We start from the raw sequence: 18,226 nt of genomic DNA on the forward strand, positions 1-18,226 counted from the left end.
AATCTGCTAGAATGAGAGGCCTCATATATGAGATGCTAATATGATGTGCTAGGTTTGTTTACAGTCTATGTATTTAAGAGGTAGGTCTCTTGAGGTCAGCTTCATAACTACACCAATGGTCTATCTGTGTAAGTGATAAACCTTATATATCACTTAGAGACTTTGAGGTTAATCTGAGCCAGAGCACAACCTAAGTCAAGAATGCATCTGTGGAGAGTGATGGAGGTCCCAGACCTTTTCCCGCTTCACCTATACCTTGCGATTACCTTTGTACTTGAAATTACGTATCAGTGAAGCTTGATATTAGGTGTGGGAGGCAGCTTCTAAATTACTGGCTCCTAATACAGTAATATTGCTGGGAGATTATCAATAACCTCAGAAATACAGATGACACCACCCTTATGGCAGAAAGCAAAAACCTAAAGGGCCTCCTGAAGAGGGTGAAAGGAGAGTGAAAAAGCTGGCTTAAAACTCAACATTTAAAAAACTAAGATCATGTCATCCAGTCCCATCACATCATGGCAAACAGATGGGGAAACCATGAAAACAGTGACAGACTTCATTTTCTTGCGCTCCAAAATCACTGCAGATGGTGACTGTAGTCATGAAATTAGAAGACACTTGCTCCTTAGAAGGAAAGCTATGACCAAGCTAGACAGCACATTAAAAAGCAGAGACATCACTTAGTCGACAAAGGTCTGTACAGTCAAAGCTATAGTTTTTCCAGTAGCCATGTATGGATGTGAGAATTGGACTAAAATGAAAGCTGAGCGCCGAAGAATTGATGCTTTTGAACTGTGATGTTGGAGAAGACTCTTGAGCGTCCCTTGGACTGCAAGGAGATCAAACCAGTCAATCCTAAGTGAAATCAGCCCTGAATATTCATTGGAAGGACTGATGCTAAAGCTGAAACTCCAATACTTTGGAGCCACCAGGGAAGGTGTGGGTGTGTGTGTGTGTGTCTGTGTGTGTACTCACAACGGAATATTACTCAGCATTAAAAAAAAAATGAAATTTTGCATCTGCAACAACAATGACCTCGAGGGTATTAAACTACCGAAAATAAGTTAGAAGCAAGTGGAACAAAAATAGATTCAAAAAACGGTAAGTGAAATATGCCAAAGAAAGACAAATAGTGTATTATCTCACTTATATGTAAAATCTAAAAGCAAACAAAATACCAAGCTCACAGATACAGAGAACAGACTACTGGTTGCCAGAGGCAGGGGGTAAGGAGTAGACAAAATGGATGAAGGGGAACAAACTTCCAGTTGTAAAATAAGTTATGTAGATTTAATATACAACAAGGCAACTATAGCTAATAATACTGCATTGTAGGGGTCCCCAACCTCCAGATCTGAGGTGAAGCTGATGTAATAATAATAGGAAAAAAGTGCACAATAAAAATAATGTGTTAGAATCATCCCAAAACCAACCCAACTCCCTGTCCAGGTTTGTAGAAAAATTGTCTTTCCCAAAACCAGTTCCTGCTACCAAAAAGGTTGGAGAACACTATATTTGAAAGTTGTTAAGATGGAAGAATAGAAGGACATGTGCTCATCATCTCCTACAAGAACACCAAAATCGCACCTAGCTGTGGAACAACCATCAACAGTGGTGTGCTGGAACCCACCAAAAAAACATACCAATGTCCAAACACAAAGGAGAAGCTGCAACGAGACAGCAGGAGTGGCACAATCACATTAAAATCAAATCCCATACCCACCAGGTGGATGCCCCACAAACTGGACAACAATAATACCAAAGAAGTTCTCACACTGTTGCAAAGATTCTAGGCACCACATCACTTTCCAACCTGAGGATCCAGCAAAGGGACTGGGAATCCTCGGGGAATCTAACTTTGAAGGACAGCAGGATATAATTACAGAACTTCCACAGGACTGGGGCAAACAGAGACTCTTGGAGGGCACAAACAAAACCATATGTGCACCAGAACCCAGGGGAAAAGAGCAGTGACCTCATAGGAGACTGAGCCAGACTCGCCTGGGAGTGTTTCAGGATCTCCTGCAGAGGTATGGGTGGGCACTGGCCTGGCACGGGGATGGGGGACTGCAGAAGCCCAGGGAGGTGAATATCGGCATAAGTCCTTCTGGAGACAGCCAGTAGCCCTACCATAGAGCTACAGATTCCAGGACTGATTGCCTCAGGTCAAACAACAGGGAGGGAGCAAGCAGACAACTGCATTGAAAATTTACTGAGCATGGTGCTGCACACCAGAGCAAGACCTAGTTTTCCCCACAACCAGTCTCTCCCATCAGGAATCCTGCACAAGACTCTTATTCTCAGCCATCGTAGGGCAGACAAAAGCAAGAACTATAATCCCACAGACTCCAAAACAAAAACCACAATCACAGAAAGCTAACCAAAATGATCACATGGATCACCACCTTGAGTAACTCAATGAAGCTATGGGCCATGCAGTGCAGGGCCACCCAAGATGGACGGGTCACAGTGGAGAGTTCTGACAAAACGCGGTCCACTAGAGAAGGGAATGGCAAATTACTTCAGTATTCTTGTCTCAAAAATCCCATGAATAGTAATGAAAAGGCAAAAAGACATGACACTGGAAGATGAGCCCCCAGGTCGGTAGGTGTCCAATACACTACTGCAGAAGAGTGGGGAAATAACTCCAAAAAGAATGCAGCAGCTGGGCCAAGGCAGAAACAGCACTCAGACGTGGATGTGTCTGGTAGTCAAAGTAAAGTCCATGCTGTCAAAAACAGTATTACACAGGAACCTGGACTGTTAGGTCCACGAATCAAGGTAAATTGGAAGTGGTGAAGCAGATGATGGCAAGGGTAACTAAACATCAACATTTTAGGAATCAGTGAACTAAAATGGATAGGAACAGGCAAATTTTATTCGGACAACCATTATATCTACTACTGTGGGCAAGAATCCCTAAGGAAAAATGGAATAGCCCTCATAGTCAACAAAAGAGTCAGAAATGCTCTACTTGGCTGCAATCCCCAAATGATAGAATGATCTCAGTTTGTTTCCCAGGCAAAACATTCAACATCAGAGGAGCCCAAGTCTATGCCCCAACCGCTAATGCCAAAGAAGCTGAAGGTGAACAGTTCTATGAAGACAAACAAGACCTTCTAGGACTAACACCAAAAAAAGATGTCCTTTTCATCATACGGGACTGGAATGCAAAAGTAGGAAGTCAAGAGATACCTGGAGTAATAGACAAGTTTGGCCTTTAGAATTGCCAAACTACCCTGCTACTCCATGTATCACTTGACTAGCTCAGCTGGTAAGGAATCCACCAGCAATGCAGGAGACCCCGCTTTGATTCCTGGGTCAGGAAAATCCGCCGGAGAAGGGATAGGCTGCCCACTCCAGTACTCTTGGGCTTCCCTGGCGGCTCAGCTGGTAAAGAGTCTGCCTGCAATGTGGGAGGCCTGGGTTTGAACTCTGGGTTGGGAAGATCCCTTGGAGAAAGGAATGGCTATCCACTCCAGTATCCTGGCCTCAAGAATTCCATGGAGCGTGTATAGTCCATGTGGTCTCAAAGAGTCAGACACAACTGAGAGATTTTCACTTTTACTTCACTTTTTACTTTCACTTTTGACCGTAGACTGCAAAATTAAACAGGGAAAAGGCTAACAAAGCTTTGCCAAGAGAACACGCTGGTCATAACAAACACCCTCTTTGAACAAAACAAGAGATGACGCTATACATGGACATCACCAGACAGTCAATACTGAAATCAGATCAACTATACTCTTTGCAGCCAAAGATGGAGAAGCTCTTTACAGTCAGCAAAAGCAAGACCTGGACCTGACTGTGGCTCAGAACATGAGCTCCTTATAGCAAAATTCAGGTTCAAACTGAAGAAAGCAGGGAAAACCACTTAAGCCATTCAAATATGACTGAAATCAAATACCTTATGATTATACAGTGGAAGTGACAAATAGATTCAAGGAGTTAGATCTGGTAGACAGAATGCATGAAGAACTATAGATGGAGGATCACAACACTGTATAGGAGTCAGTGACTAAAACCATGCCCCAAAAAAAGAAATGCAAGAAGGCAAAGCGGTTGGCTGAGGAGGCCTTACAGATAGCTGAGGAAAGAAGAGACGTGAAAGGCAAAGGAGAAAAGGAAAGATATACCCAACTGAATGCAGAGTTCCAGAGAATAGCAAGGAGAGATAAGAAAGCTTCTTAAGTGAACAATGCAAAGAAATAGAGAAAAACAATAGAATGGGAAAGACTAGAGATCTCTTCAAGAAAACTGGAGATACCAAGGGAACATTTCACACAAAGACAAGCACAATAAAGGAGAGAAACAGCAAAGCCCTAATAGAAGCAGAAGAGCTGGCAAGGACACACAGAACTATCCAAAAATGGTCTTAGTGACCCAGACAACCACGATGGTGTGGTCACTCACCTAGAGCCAGACATTCTGGAGTGTAAAGTCAAGTGGGCCTTAGGAAGCATTCCTGTGAACAAAGCTAGCAGAGGTGATGGTATTTCAGTTGAGCTATTTCAAATCCTAAAAGATGATGCCGTCAAAGTGCTGCACTTAATATGCCAGCAAATTTGGAAAATGCAGCAATGGCCAAAGGACTGGAAACGGTCAGTTATTATTCCAATCCCAAAGAAAGGCAATGCCAAAGAATGTTCAAACTACCACACAAGTGTGTTTATTTCACATGCTAGCAAGGTCCTGCTCAAAATCCTTCAAGCTGGGCTTCAACAGTATGTCAACTGAGAACTTCCAGATATACAAACTGAGTGTAGAAAAGGTTGAGGAGCCAGAGATGAAATTGCCAACATCCGCTGGATCATAGACAAAACAAGAGAATTCCAGAAAAAACATCTATTTCTCATTGACTATGCTAAAGCCTTTGACTGTGTGGACCATAATAAACTATGGAAAATTCTTAAAAGAGATGGGAACACCAGACCACCTGACCTATCCTGAGAAACCTGTATGCAGGTCAAAAAGCAAAAGTTAGAACTGGATATGGAACAAGGAACTGGTTCAAAATTGGGAAAGTAGTACGGCAAGGCTGTATACTGTCACCCTGTTTATTTAATTTCTATGCAGAGAACATCATGCAAAATGGTGGGCTGGATGACTCACAAGCTGGCATCAAGACTGCCAGTAGAAATATCAACAACCTCAGATATGCAGATGATACCACTCTAATAACAGAAAGTGAAGAGGAACTAAAGAGCCTTCTGATAAGGGTGAAAGAGGAAAGTGAAAAAGCTGGCTTAAAGCTCAACATTAAAAAAAACTATGATCATGGCATCTGGTTCCATCACTTCATGGCAAACAGATGGGGAAACAATGGAAACAGTGACAGACTTTATTTTCTTAGCTCCAGTATCACTGCAGAAGGTGACTGCAGCCATGAAATTAAAAGACACTTGCTCCTTAGAAGAAAAGCTATTAACAAACCTAGACAGTGTATTAAAAAACAGAGACATCACTTTGCCAACAAAGGTCCATATGGTCAAAGCTATGGTTTTTCCTGGGTCGGGAAGATCCTCTGGAGAAGGAAACAGCAACCCACTCCAGCATTCTCACCTGGAGAATCCCACGGACAGAGGAGCCTGGCAGGCTACAGTCCATGGGATCGCAACAGTCAGACACGACTTAGCAACTAAATCACCACACCACCGTGTATGGATTTGAGAGTTTGACCATAAAGAAGGCTAAGCACCAAAGAATTGATGTTTTCAAATCACAGTGCTGGAGAAGACTCCTGTAAGTCCCTTGGACAGTAAGGAGATCAAACCAGTCAGACCTACAAGAAATCAACCCTGAATATTCACTGGAAGGACTGCTGCTGAAGCTGATGCTCTGATATTTGGCCACCTGATGCAAAGAGCTGACTCACTGGAAAAGACCCTGATGCTGGGAAAGATTAAGGGCAGGAGGAGACGGGGGCAACAGATGGTTGCGCGCTATCACCAACTCAATGGACATAATAAGTTTGAGCAAACTCGGGAGATAGTGAAGGATGAGGGAGCGGGAGTGCTGCGGTTTGTGAGGTCACAAGGAATCGCACATGACTTAGGGATCGAATAACAACAAGAGAGCAGACATTAAAAGTTTTCTTTACAAGAAAAAAAATTTTGTAGCTACATACGGTAACAGATGTTAGACATATTTTGATGGTTATTTTGCAAAATATACCAATACTGAATTGTTATGTTGTATGCCTAAACTAGTATGCTGTATTCAATAATTAAAGATAGATGGAGTGTGACTTCTGAGTCTGGGCCATAAAAGACACTGCTGTTTCCACCTTAATCCTTCTTCCTCTCTCATGTGCTCTCTCTGATGAGGCCAGCTGCCACATTGTGAGACGCCATCCGAAGAGGAGGGCCACATGGAAAGGAACTGGAAGACACCTCTGACCAACAGCCATCAAGAGAATGAATCCTGTTAACAAGCACATGAGCTTGGAAAGAGATCGACCCCCAGTTGAGCCTCAAGGTACCTGTTATACCTTGACTGCAGGCTTATGACAGACAAAGAGCCAAAGGGCCCAGATGAGCCACACCTGTATTCCTAAACTACAGAAACCATGGGATAATATGGTTCTTGCTTCAAGTCACTGTTGTGGGGTAATTCATTACACCACAATAGATAATTAATATGTCATCTCTGGCTCATGAGTCTGATTTGAGGAACTAATTGTGTTATCTCAAGTGCCTACTCCATTCCAGGCCTTGTTCTAAGCTCTCTGAGAATAACAATTAAGTAGAAAAGCTCTTTTGCCTTTGTGGAGCTTACATTCTAGTAAAGAGAAAGAGAAAAAACAGTAAATATAGTCAATTAATGCTCTAAGGTTAATTTGAAGGCGTTAAGTGTTATGGAAAAAAGAAAATATAGAGCATGGTGAAGAGGAGTGTTTGGGGCAGTATAAAGAAAGACAGCCATGTGGATACTTGAGGAAAAAGCATTACTGTGGAAGAAACAGAATATAAAGGTTCTGAGGCAAAAACATGCCTGGCTTCTCAACAGCAAGACCAGTGAAGAACAAGGGAACAAGAGGAGGCTAATAGGAATCAAGATTGGAGAAGGGTTCAGTAGTATAGACCCATTAAACTTCTGCTCTGAGTGAAAAAGGAAGCCATGAAAGGAATGACAAGACCTGACTTGTATTTTTGCTTTTTGCGTGTGTGTTCACCCTCTACTTTGCCACCAATACCCTTTCCCTAAATACAACTTACTTGTGTCTTAAAGGATCACTCTGTCTGCTGTGTTGAGAACAGACAGCAGGAAAACAAGGAGGAAGTGCTAGGAAATAAAAGACTCCTAAGAAATATCCAATAAATAGCAAGATGAGATAAGAAAGCCTTTCTAAGTGAGCAGTGCAGAGAAATAGAGGAAAACAATAAAATGGGAAAGACTAGAGATCTCTTCAAGAGTATCAGAGATACCATGGGAACATTTCATGAAAAGATGGGCACACTATAGAACAGAAATGGTAGGGACCTAACAGAAGCAGAAGATACTAAGAGGTGACAAATACACACAGTAGAACTAGACAAAAAAGATCTTCACAACCCAGATAACCACGATGGTGTGATCACTCACCTAGAGCCAGACACCTTGAAGTGTGAAGAAAAGTAGGCCTTGGGAAGCATCACGAGGAACAAAGCTAGTAGAGCTGACAGAATTCCACCTAGGCTATTTCAAATCCTAAAAGATGATGCCATTAAAGTGCTCTGCTCAATATGCCAGCAACTATGGAAAACTCAGCAGTGGTCACAGAACTGGAAAAGATCAGTTTTCATTCAATCCCAAAGAAAGGCAATGACAAAGAATGTTCAAACTACTGCACAATTGCACTCATTTCACATGCTAGCAAGGTCATGCTCAAAATTCTCCAAGCCAGGCTTCAACAGTACATGAACTAAGAACTTCCAGATGTACAAACTGGTTTTAGAAAAGGCAGAGGAACCAGAGATGAAATTGCCGACATCTGTTGGATCACTGAAACAGCAAGAGAATTCCAGAAAAACATCTACTTCTGCTTCATTAACTACACTAAAGTCTTTGACTGTGTGGATCACAACAAACTGTGGAAAATTCTGAAAGAGATGGGAATACCAATCCACCTAACCTGCCTCCTGAGAAACCTGTATGCAGGTCAAGAAGCAAAAGTTAGAACTGGATGTGGAACAATAGACTGGTTCAAAATTGGGAAAGGACTACATCAAGGCTGTACACTGTCATGCTGCTCATTTAACTTTATGCAGAGTCATCATGCGAAATGCTGGGCTGGATGAAGTGCAAGCTGGAATCAAGATTGCCAGAAGAAATATCAATAAACTCAGATATGCAGATGACACCATCCTTATGGCAGAAAACAAAGAGGAACTAAAGAGCCTCTTGATGAAGATGAAAGAGGAGAGTGAAAAAGTTGGCTTAAAACTCAACATTCAAAAAACGAAGATCATGGCATCCAGTCCCATCACATCATGGGAAATAGATGGGGAAACAATGGAAACAGTGACAGACCTTATTTTCTTGGACTTCAATATCACTGCAGATGGTGGCTATAGCCATGAAATTAAAAGATGCTTGCTCCTTGGGAGAAAAGCTATGACCAACCTAGACAGCATATTAAAAAGCAGAGTCATCACTTTGCCAACAAAGGTCTGTCTAGTCAAAGCTATGCTTTTCCCAGCAGTCATGTATGGATGTGACAGTTGGACCATACACCAAAGAATTGATGCTTTTGAACTGCGATGTTGGAGAAAACTCTTGAGAGTCCCTTGGACTGCAAGGAGATCAAACCAGTCAATCCTAAAGGAAATCAATTCTGAATAAATATTCAGACATCTAAGGACATCTAATAAATATTAGAAGGACAGATGCTGAAACTGAGGCTCCAATATTTTGGCCACCTGATGCGAAGAACTGACTCAATGGAAAAGATCCTGATGCTGGGAAAGATTGAGCAGGGGGGACAACAAAGTATGACATGGTTGGATGGCATCACTGACTCAATGGACGTAAGTTTGAGCAAGCTCTGCGAGATGGTGAAGGACAGTGAAGCCTGGCATGCTGCAGTCCATGGTGTCAGCAAGAGCTGGAGTGATTGAGTAAACAACAAGAAGTACCAGCCCCCTTATCTACCTCTATAGCTATAGTGGTCACAGCCTAACCCAGCTCAATGCTTTTTGATGCAAAATAAAAGATTGGTCTTGCCCTTTTTTAGTTTTAAATTGTAGATAACAACAAAAAAGGCAGAAGGCCATTTAAGGAAGCACCAGTCTCTAGGAGGAGTGGTCTAAAGTTAGGATCTTCAGCCAAGGGAGGAATCAAAGCAGTACGAATTTTCACTAGCCAAGATTATTCCTAAGATAAACAGAGTATAGGTCAATAAATTAATGCTCATGGAAATTGTCTTTTCACTTTTATCATTTCAATTTATAAACCAATTAAAAACACTGTTTAAAAAATTCTAATTATCTATTCCATAAAGCACTAGCATTTTCCACAAATAAACCATGAACTCTTCACCAGTTATCACATCGGAAATTTTAACTGCTTGCCAACTTCGTACTTGCTGTGGCTGAGTATGCAATGCAAAGAGCTAGCCTCTGCTGCCCCCTACTGGAACCATATTTTGCTACCTAACTCTCCACAAATAAAATCTGAGATTCACTAGACACAGCCAGGCAAGTAAGGCTCAGTTGAAATATTGCTAGAATTTTACCACTACTCTGAAAAATAAAACAGTATCTTTTACCTACAAATTCTAAACTGTTCATATATACACAGTTACATATATATAAATTCCCATCTTCCACCCATAGACCCCTACTTCCCAAAAAGCATTTTAAAAATTAGGAGTATCTGATGTGTAAGGAGTTTCATTCCCAAATCTTTTTATTTTCAACTGAGCATTTTTATAAGAAATAGAAGAGCTTTGTTTTATGTGTACCAAAACCTACAAGCCCTAAAGACATTTGCTTTTAAGCAGTAGAATGTATCACAGGACAGAGCTTTGTAAAACTGGATTCATTTCCTTGCCTCTCTTGCCTCTAGATGAAATCATTTTGTTAAAAGGGGTGTGGACAGTTAAGAAAAATAGAAATTTATCTAAATTGCTAAAAGATCAAAGGAATTTTAAATAGGTGAATAAATTAAAACAGAAAAAGCACTTAAAGCAGCAAGTACCCAAATCACCATTTATTTTTAGCTAAAATATAGAAAAGGAAAAAAGGAGTCCGCCAAACTGTAGCTATTTTGCCACAGTGAATTCATTTACCTGTTTTCATATATCATAGTTCACTTTCAAAAGCAAGTACTATATGGCAACCTAGTTTTAATTACAGCATATACACAGGATTTTAATTAGTTTTATATTTTAATTTAGCCTTTATTCAATTCAATTATCCAGTCTGATGGTCCATGAAACTTTCTAATTATCTCTAAGTCCATTAACAACAACTTTTAACTTTTTGCAGTTTGGTTATTTTTTTTTATTAGACTGCCTAAGGGAAAATAAGCATTATATATGCTAAACTTTTCCACTAACTATACATCTAAAATAATCAACTGAAAATATTTTTAATTAGTTACAAAGGGTCAAACAGGCTTGTACTTTCAAAATTAAAGACCATACAGAAACTGCATTACAATAATTTTTCAAATTGATATTCTCCCTCCAAACACAATCATTGTGATGTTGTACCACCTCTTCATCTCCACTGCTGCTAAGTCACTTCAGTCATGTCCAACTCTGTGTGACCCTATAGACATCAGCCCACCGGGCTCCCTCATCCCTGGGATTCTCCGGCAAGAACACTAGAGTGGATCTTCATCTCCACAGTTAAAATCAATTTAATGCTCACCATGGCATGTTCAACTATGTAAGATTTTTAACAACTCTCCAGGAACCATGCATGCTGAAATATTTCCCCTTATTGGATCTTTTTCTGATATACTGAGATAGCCAATAATCTTCATACAGGATGGATAAATTTTTTTATCCCACTAAAAACTTTATTGAGATATAATTTATGTACCTTAAAACTCACCTAGTTAAACTGTACAATCCTGTGGCTTTATATATAATATAGTCACAAGTGTACAACTATCACCACAATTTATTTTAGAACATTTTCATTACCTTCCCCCCCAAACCTCATACCCAATCACTTTCCCTTTCCTCTCCAGGATGGATAATTTTAAAACACTGCTAAATGTAGTCTACAAAGTAATCAGTTTACTCTGTTCATGCCCACACAATTGGCACATCTAAAAAGTCTGTCTGGTCTTGTCCAATATAGCAATGAGAGATGATATCCACCAACCTCACCTATCCAGAGGCCCACAGGGCCACAAAACGCAAATGTGTGCACAGGTACATGTACAAATTCATACATGCTACATACTCACTGAGGTGAATTAAACAGTAGTGAAATATTAATTCCATCAGCCACTGATAATGATTTCTCTAATTTTGAATCCTCTAGTACAATCCTATTGTTAAACAGTTTTATCTTTCACTATTATATTATTCTCTCCTTTCCTTCAGCCCACAGGGTAAATTTGAATCAACCGAAAAATGTCTAAACATTAAAACAACTCATGAAAATTATACAATAGCTAGGACATGGAAGCAACCTAGATGTCCTGCAGCAGATGAATGGATAGGGAAGCTGTGGTACATATACACAATGGAATATTACTCAGCTATAAAAAAGAACGCATTTGAGTCAGTTCTAATGAGGTGGATAAACTGGAGCCCATTATACAGAGTGAAGTAAGACAGAAAGAGAAACACCAATACAGTATATTAATGCATATATATGAAATTTATAAAGATGGTAACGACAACCCTATATGCAAGACAGTACAAGAGACACAGATGTAAAGAATGGACTTTTGGACTATGTGGGAGAAGGCGAGAGTAGGACGATATGAGAGAACAGCACTGAAACATATTTATTACCATATGTAAAACTGATGACCAGCGCAAATTTGATGGAACAACCCAGAGGGATGGGGTGGGAAGGAAGGTGGGAGAGGGGTTCAGGATGGGGGGTTACATGTACACCCATGGCTGATTTGTGTCGGTGTATGGCAAAAACCACCACAATACTGTAAAGTAATTAGCCTCCAATTAAAATAAATTAATTTAAAAAAAACAGTTCATGAAAATTAGAAAATAAATAGAAAGGAAGAACTCTACATCTTGTTAAGGTATAGAACAGGAAAAACTTCCACTTGAGCTAAAACAAAAACAAAATTCACCAAACACAAAGAAAAAAATGTTTCCCTTTAAAATCGGCCAAAAATGGCAAGTGCATGTATGCTCAGTCACTCAGTCGTGTCTGACCCTGCAACCCTTTGCACTGCAGCCTGCCAGGCTCCTCTGCCCAAGGGGTTCTCCAGGCAAGAATACTGGAGTGGGATGCCAATAGTGGATACAAAGAAAATTTTAAGAGAACTAACTCCAGAGAGACTTCCTAGATAAGCAAAGGATAGAGGACACTTTCAAACTTGAGTCCATTGGTTGAAATGGGTACAGTACAGGTAGAAGAGCAAGCCTGCTGGCAAATGATGGACTTTATTAGATGAAGATTTAAATCTTGGGTCTTAAGGATCCTGACAACCCTGGGAACTCATTAAACTGAAGTTAGTGTTTTAAAAATCAGAAATAATTGGTCCATCTAAACCAATAGTTGATGTCTCTTCCATCATTAAACAATAAAGTCTCACTGACATCCGTATTATAAATATTCATGCAGTTCTGATGAAAGAAAATGCAAAACGAAAGAGATAGTTAATAATAACCAATTTGTGGTTAATCATAACTAATCACAACCTTATTGTGATTACTGTTTGGGTTGTTTCCAAATTTTTAAAAAACAAAATGTAATCACATTTAAAGAATCTCATATTTGAATCTAAATGAGGTAAAAATGCCTGTCAATAAGCTCACACCTCAAAATCCTACAGAATTCCCTGAAAGAAATCTTTCATTAGTGACTCAGAAAGATTATAACCTCTCAGTAGACAAAAATGTCTACTTCTCTTTGTACATTTAAACCCAAAAGAGTTGTCATTTGCTCTCACGACCGCAACAAAATTAGAGATAGAAGCAAATAATCAATCACATTCTACTGAAATTACATATTTTACTGTTCCCTCTAGGTTTCAAGATGAAAGATGTCAGAATCGTGTCTGTTTTGCTCATTATACTGCCTACTAGGTACAACGCCTGGCACCTAATAGGTATCTGTTAAATCCATATAGAATAAATGAGTGAGTGAACCTAGATTACTCTCAGTTCTAATGTCTATTTTATGGTTTTATTATATGAACCTATGGTTCTTTGGTTCAACAATTTTAAACAAAATGTAATTTAAACATATACCAATAATATTTGATAGAACTTTCCATAATGATAAAAAGGTTCTATACCTGTTCTATTCAATATGGTACTAACCACATGGTTATAAGCAGTTTAAATGTAACTAGTGTGAATGAGAAACTGAATTTTTACTTTAATTTTACTAATTTAAATTTAAAAAGTCACAGATTGCAAGGGGCTGCAATACTGCACAACACACAGAACATTCATTAAGTTTAGGGAACAATATTTAATTAGAGACTGGGGCTCAGTGTTTGGAGATGCGTAGGGGAAGAATCACATTTTAGAATATGGACACATAGAATTCTTCAATTTTCTAGTAGTCCCACCTTCAAAAAAATTATCAAGAGTAGATGGTATTTGAATCTGAGTTAAAATACAGAGAGATACATGTAGTTAATAGAGAAAGAAATACCTTGTATCAAGTTGCCTCCCAAGAACTGGTATCTGCCAATCAAGACTGAACCCAACTGTTTCTCCTCAGTGAAGTTTTCTTTCTCTACTTCCTCTGGAGCTCCACAAAACTTCTGTCAATACCTATAATACTGTATACGCCTCTACTATAGACTGTTTTAAGGTTTGTTTTAAGGTAACAAACTTCCTTAATGGAATGCAGACTATACCTTATTTTTGTGCAGAAGCTCACACCAGGCCTAATCCAGTACCTCACACATGGCTGGTCTTTCATGCATGGTTACTTGGTGAAAAAGGAATGAAATCTGGGGTCAAAAGAATCTGAGTTCTAGTTTTGTTTCTGCCATATATTTAGTGATCTTGGGTCTAACACTTAATTGGTTATTCCCAATTCTTATTACAAATGTCAGTAAGATGAACATCTTTATAGAAACTATTTTCTTAAGATCAGTTTCTGGATATGAAATTGCTGAGGTAAAAAGAAGAACTCTAAGTACTACCAAATAGTCAGTAAAGAGACCACCTGCAATGCAGAAGACCGCTTGCAATGCAGGACACTTGCCTGCAATGCAGGAGACCCGGGTTCAAGCCCTCGGTTGGGAAGAACGCCTGGAGAAGGAAATGGCAACCCACTCCAGTATTCTTGCCTGGGAAATCCCATGGACAGAAGAGCCTGGTGGGGTACAATCTATGGGGTCGCAAGAGTTGGACATGACTTAGCAACTAAACCACCATACCACCAAATATACCTGTAGCACACATCTCCCAACGTCACTGAAACCTCAAGAGTAATGACATAACATGCTATACTTTTGATTTATTCATATACCTTTCTATGCCTTTAACCCCCAAATAACTGACTTTGCTATATTCTTTTCCAGAGAGTTCCCCCACATTTGTGAGTCAACACAGGGTAATTTATTGGGTGAGGGGGTATGTGGGGGTGGTGAAAAGAGCATATTTGGGAGTGGTCCCCAGCAATGCCTGTAATTCCCACACAAAAAGAGGAAAAGAGCAACCTATTATCAAAACCACCTTCTTGCTTATTAGAACCTGTACTGGAGAAGGTAAGAGCACAGATCTAGACTACAGGAGTCAGACTGCCTGGGTTCAAATTCTGGCTCTACAGATTTTCAAACAAAATGTTTAACTGCTCAAAACACTCAAGGTTTGTCATCTGAAAACGAAGACCAAACAGTCTTATCAAAGAGATGATGCTCAGTGAGTAATTCTAATGAAAAGCTTAGTAAGGGAAGAAAGTTAAAACAAAACACTACAACAAGTTTTCATGGATTTTTCTCAGCCCTCATCATCAAGTCTCAGCCGAGAGACATGTAAGAGCTGTCTGCATGCTAGCAGCCTACATCACAAAAGTGTCAGACCAGCACTCACCTGAATTCCTCCATTCCTTATTTGTGTACAATTAAGAAAGCACGTTTTTTTACTTAGGTGAAACCAAAAGCAAAGACACAGGCCAGGACACCTACCTGGCAGTTCTACCCGCTCTGTGAATATATGTGTTGGCATCTTCTGGGCAATCAAACTGAAGAACCCAATTTACAGCCGGGAAATCTGCAGAGAAGGAACATCAAGTTGAAAAAGCAGTTCCAAGATCTGCCCTGCTGTACTATTTTTATTTTATAATAATGCTTGCCAGGGCTTCCCATCACATCAAACTGATAGATATCATCTGTGAACACTATTAAAAACAAAATTAACTGCATGAACCAAGAGATAATAAAAACTTCTCTTTTTTGATCAACTGAACTAAAATTAATGACAGTGTTTGAACGTGAAGATTATTTTGTATCTGACAGAGGAGACAGATTGCTTTGTGTCACACAAAATAATGAAATACTCAGATAGTTAATAACCTAAAAAAACCACTTCTCCATGAGCTCCCAGTGAACTATGAAACTGATTTATAAATTTCAATGAAAATTTACTTTTCCTACTATTTCCATCTCCTAAAGATGTCTTTTTAAATCCCTCTACCCATTTCCTAGCAGTAATTATTTCATATGTATTTCTGATTGCAAAAGTTTCCATTCATTTCCAGAGATCCTAGTCTCAACAATTTAAGAGAATTACCTTTAGCCATTTATGGATTCTGCTGTAAGGATTTCAGAACAATGTCTATCACAAACAAAAAAGCTGAGGGAGGCAGGAGGAAAGGAAGGAGTAAGGGAGGGAGGAAGGGAGGAAAAAGTAAAAAAAGAAAGACTGACTTGTGATGATAATGGTACCTACGGGTACCTGCAAGTATAAAAACTATCAAACTATCACTAAAGCTATATAAGCTATTCAAAAGGAGTGAATCTATTTAAATGGGCAAAACCCAATGGAAACAAGAGAAAAGATATTTAAAACAACTCTCCTCTTGGGTCTTGAAGTACCAAGTACCTTAGAAGGCAAGGGCATGCTTCAGGGCTATAAATAGGAAGACACGTGGAAAGCAACACTCAGACCCACAGGTCCCCTCTCCTGGTCCTACACACTGGGTCTCCTGCAGAAAAGCTCATCTTATTCTGGAGAAAGGCTTCAAACCAAGACACCAGAGAGAGTGGAAGAAAGAGGCACCAGAGCCCCTGAAAACAGGGGTACTGAGTGTAAGCCTGACTGGGCGCCCTCTATGTCTACTTCCTCGCCAGGTTTCTACAGAGCCAGCAGCAAGCTTAATCCTCTCCTCACAAAAGTGACATATTCTTACCTGGAGAGACTCAATGTTCAAAAAATACTGAATAGAGTTTGACGTCTTGAGTCCTCCACAAGATGATCGACTCCATCCAAAATCCCCCCGCAATGAAGGCCATTAGTCCATCATCCACATATAGTTCATCATCCACATATAATCACTGCAAATAATCATTAGTCCATCATCCACATATAATCACTGCAAATAATCTTTTCTGATGTTTCACTGGTAAATATAATAAAACACAGCCAACTGAGGACAACTGGGAAAAGTCTCAAAAAGTGAAAAGACAGACAGAGGAGTAAAAATGAAACTCGGCAGAAACAGAAACAATGTGAAGAGAACTTTAACCTACTACTTTCAGAGAAATAAAACACTGAGTCCATCAGATAAGAATAAGAGGCAATAAAAAAGAAACACTCGGTACTTAACTAAAATTTTAATCAGAAAAGTTGAAATATAAAATCAAGAAATCTCCTAGAAATAACAAGAAAGAGACAATAAGATGGCAACAGAAGAAGCAGGAAAACTAGAGGATTGACCAAAGAGGTCAAATGTTCTTCCAGAAAGATTAAGTAAGAGGGGGGAGGGGAAAAAAAACTATAAAAAAGATACGAGAAAGGAAACAATCAAAGAACACAAATTCCCCATTAGTAAGCAATAATTACATAGTGAAAATAAATACTGAAACTTTATTTAACCAAATCACCAAAGACGAATTCGGAAGCATATTTCTTGCAAAGGAAAGACATGAGTCTCTATCATGTGCTGCTCAATAGAGAAACGTTAGTCAAGTTTAAACTAAAATTTAATAAAATAATTCTTTCTTCATTGCACTGGACACATTTCAAGTGGACAACTGTCATGTTTATCTAGTATCTACAGTATTAGTGCAAACGTAGAACAATTCAATGATCACAGAAAATTCTATTGAACAGTGCTGGTCTAGACTGAAAAAACATACTGAATGTCTATACACCAAACGGGACTTCACACTAAAGTACATTATCATAAAATTTCAGGACTCTGTAGATAAAAAGAAAACCCTAAGGAAAGCCAGAATATGAAAAAGAGGCTACAAAAAACAAAATCAGAATGGCAAAGGTCTTGTCAACATAATACTGACTATAAGATAATGGAGCACTATCTGCAGTTTTAAGAGAAAATTGTTTCAAACTAGATTTCAATTTTCAGTCAATTGTCATTTAAGAATAAGACATCATAACACATGTAATAATTCAAAAAATGTACCTCCCATACACTCTTACTTAGGAAGCTATTAAAGGACGCGTTTTCATTTAAAAAATAACAGTATTATTAATAAATCAAAAAAAAGGGAGAGAGATATCTGAAAAGGAAAATATGTGCATCAAGCTTATGGAGCAACCAGTTCAGATTAGAGCTGGAGACAAAAGGCTGCAATGGGAAGGTCCCAAGGGAAAAAGAAACAGGCTATGTCTGAACTGTTAGGAAACTAAACAGGTGACATCTGCTGGAACATTTGAGAAAATAGAATGGAAAACACAAAACTAAACAAATTTTAACTCAATCAGTAATATAAGAAAACTACTTAGAAATATGAAGCTAAATACTAAGAGAAATAATTGCTTCTGGAGAGTGAGGAGTGGGTAAAGCAGGGACTACTGTGTCTCATAACTCATTTTTACCCATATTATTCATTAAGAAATAGAACTGGGGAAAATTAAGAGTAAAATAAAGTTTAAAAAAGA

General features: G+C 39.1%; 1 protein-coding gene across 3 annotated transcripts in view; it reads right to left on the minus strand.

Annotated features, from left to right (window-relative positions):
* Positions 1 to 18,226, minus strand: part of DDX10 (DEAD-box helicase 10) — a 291,045-nt gene that overhangs the window by 246,551 nt on the left and 26,268 nt on the right. For all 3 annotated transcript variants that reach the window (XM_020915337.2, XM_020915332.2, XM_070473615.1), the window contains exon 9: positions 15,289 to 15,373. In XM_020915337.2, coding sequence (XP_020770996.2) covers positions 15,289 to 15,373 — 85 coding nt within the window. The remainder of the gene's footprint in view (positions 1 to 15,288; positions 15,374 to 18,226) is intronic.

The sequence above is a fragment of the Odocoileus virginianus genome, chromosome 10, assembly GCF_023699985.2.
Source record: "Odocoileus virginianus isolate 20LAN1187 ecotype Illinois chromosome 10, Ovbor_1.2, whole genome shotgun sequence".
In the NCBI taxonomy this organism is placed as follows: domain Eukaryota; kingdom Metazoa; phylum Chordata; class Mammalia; order Artiodactyla; family Cervidae; genus Odocoileus; species Odocoileus virginianus.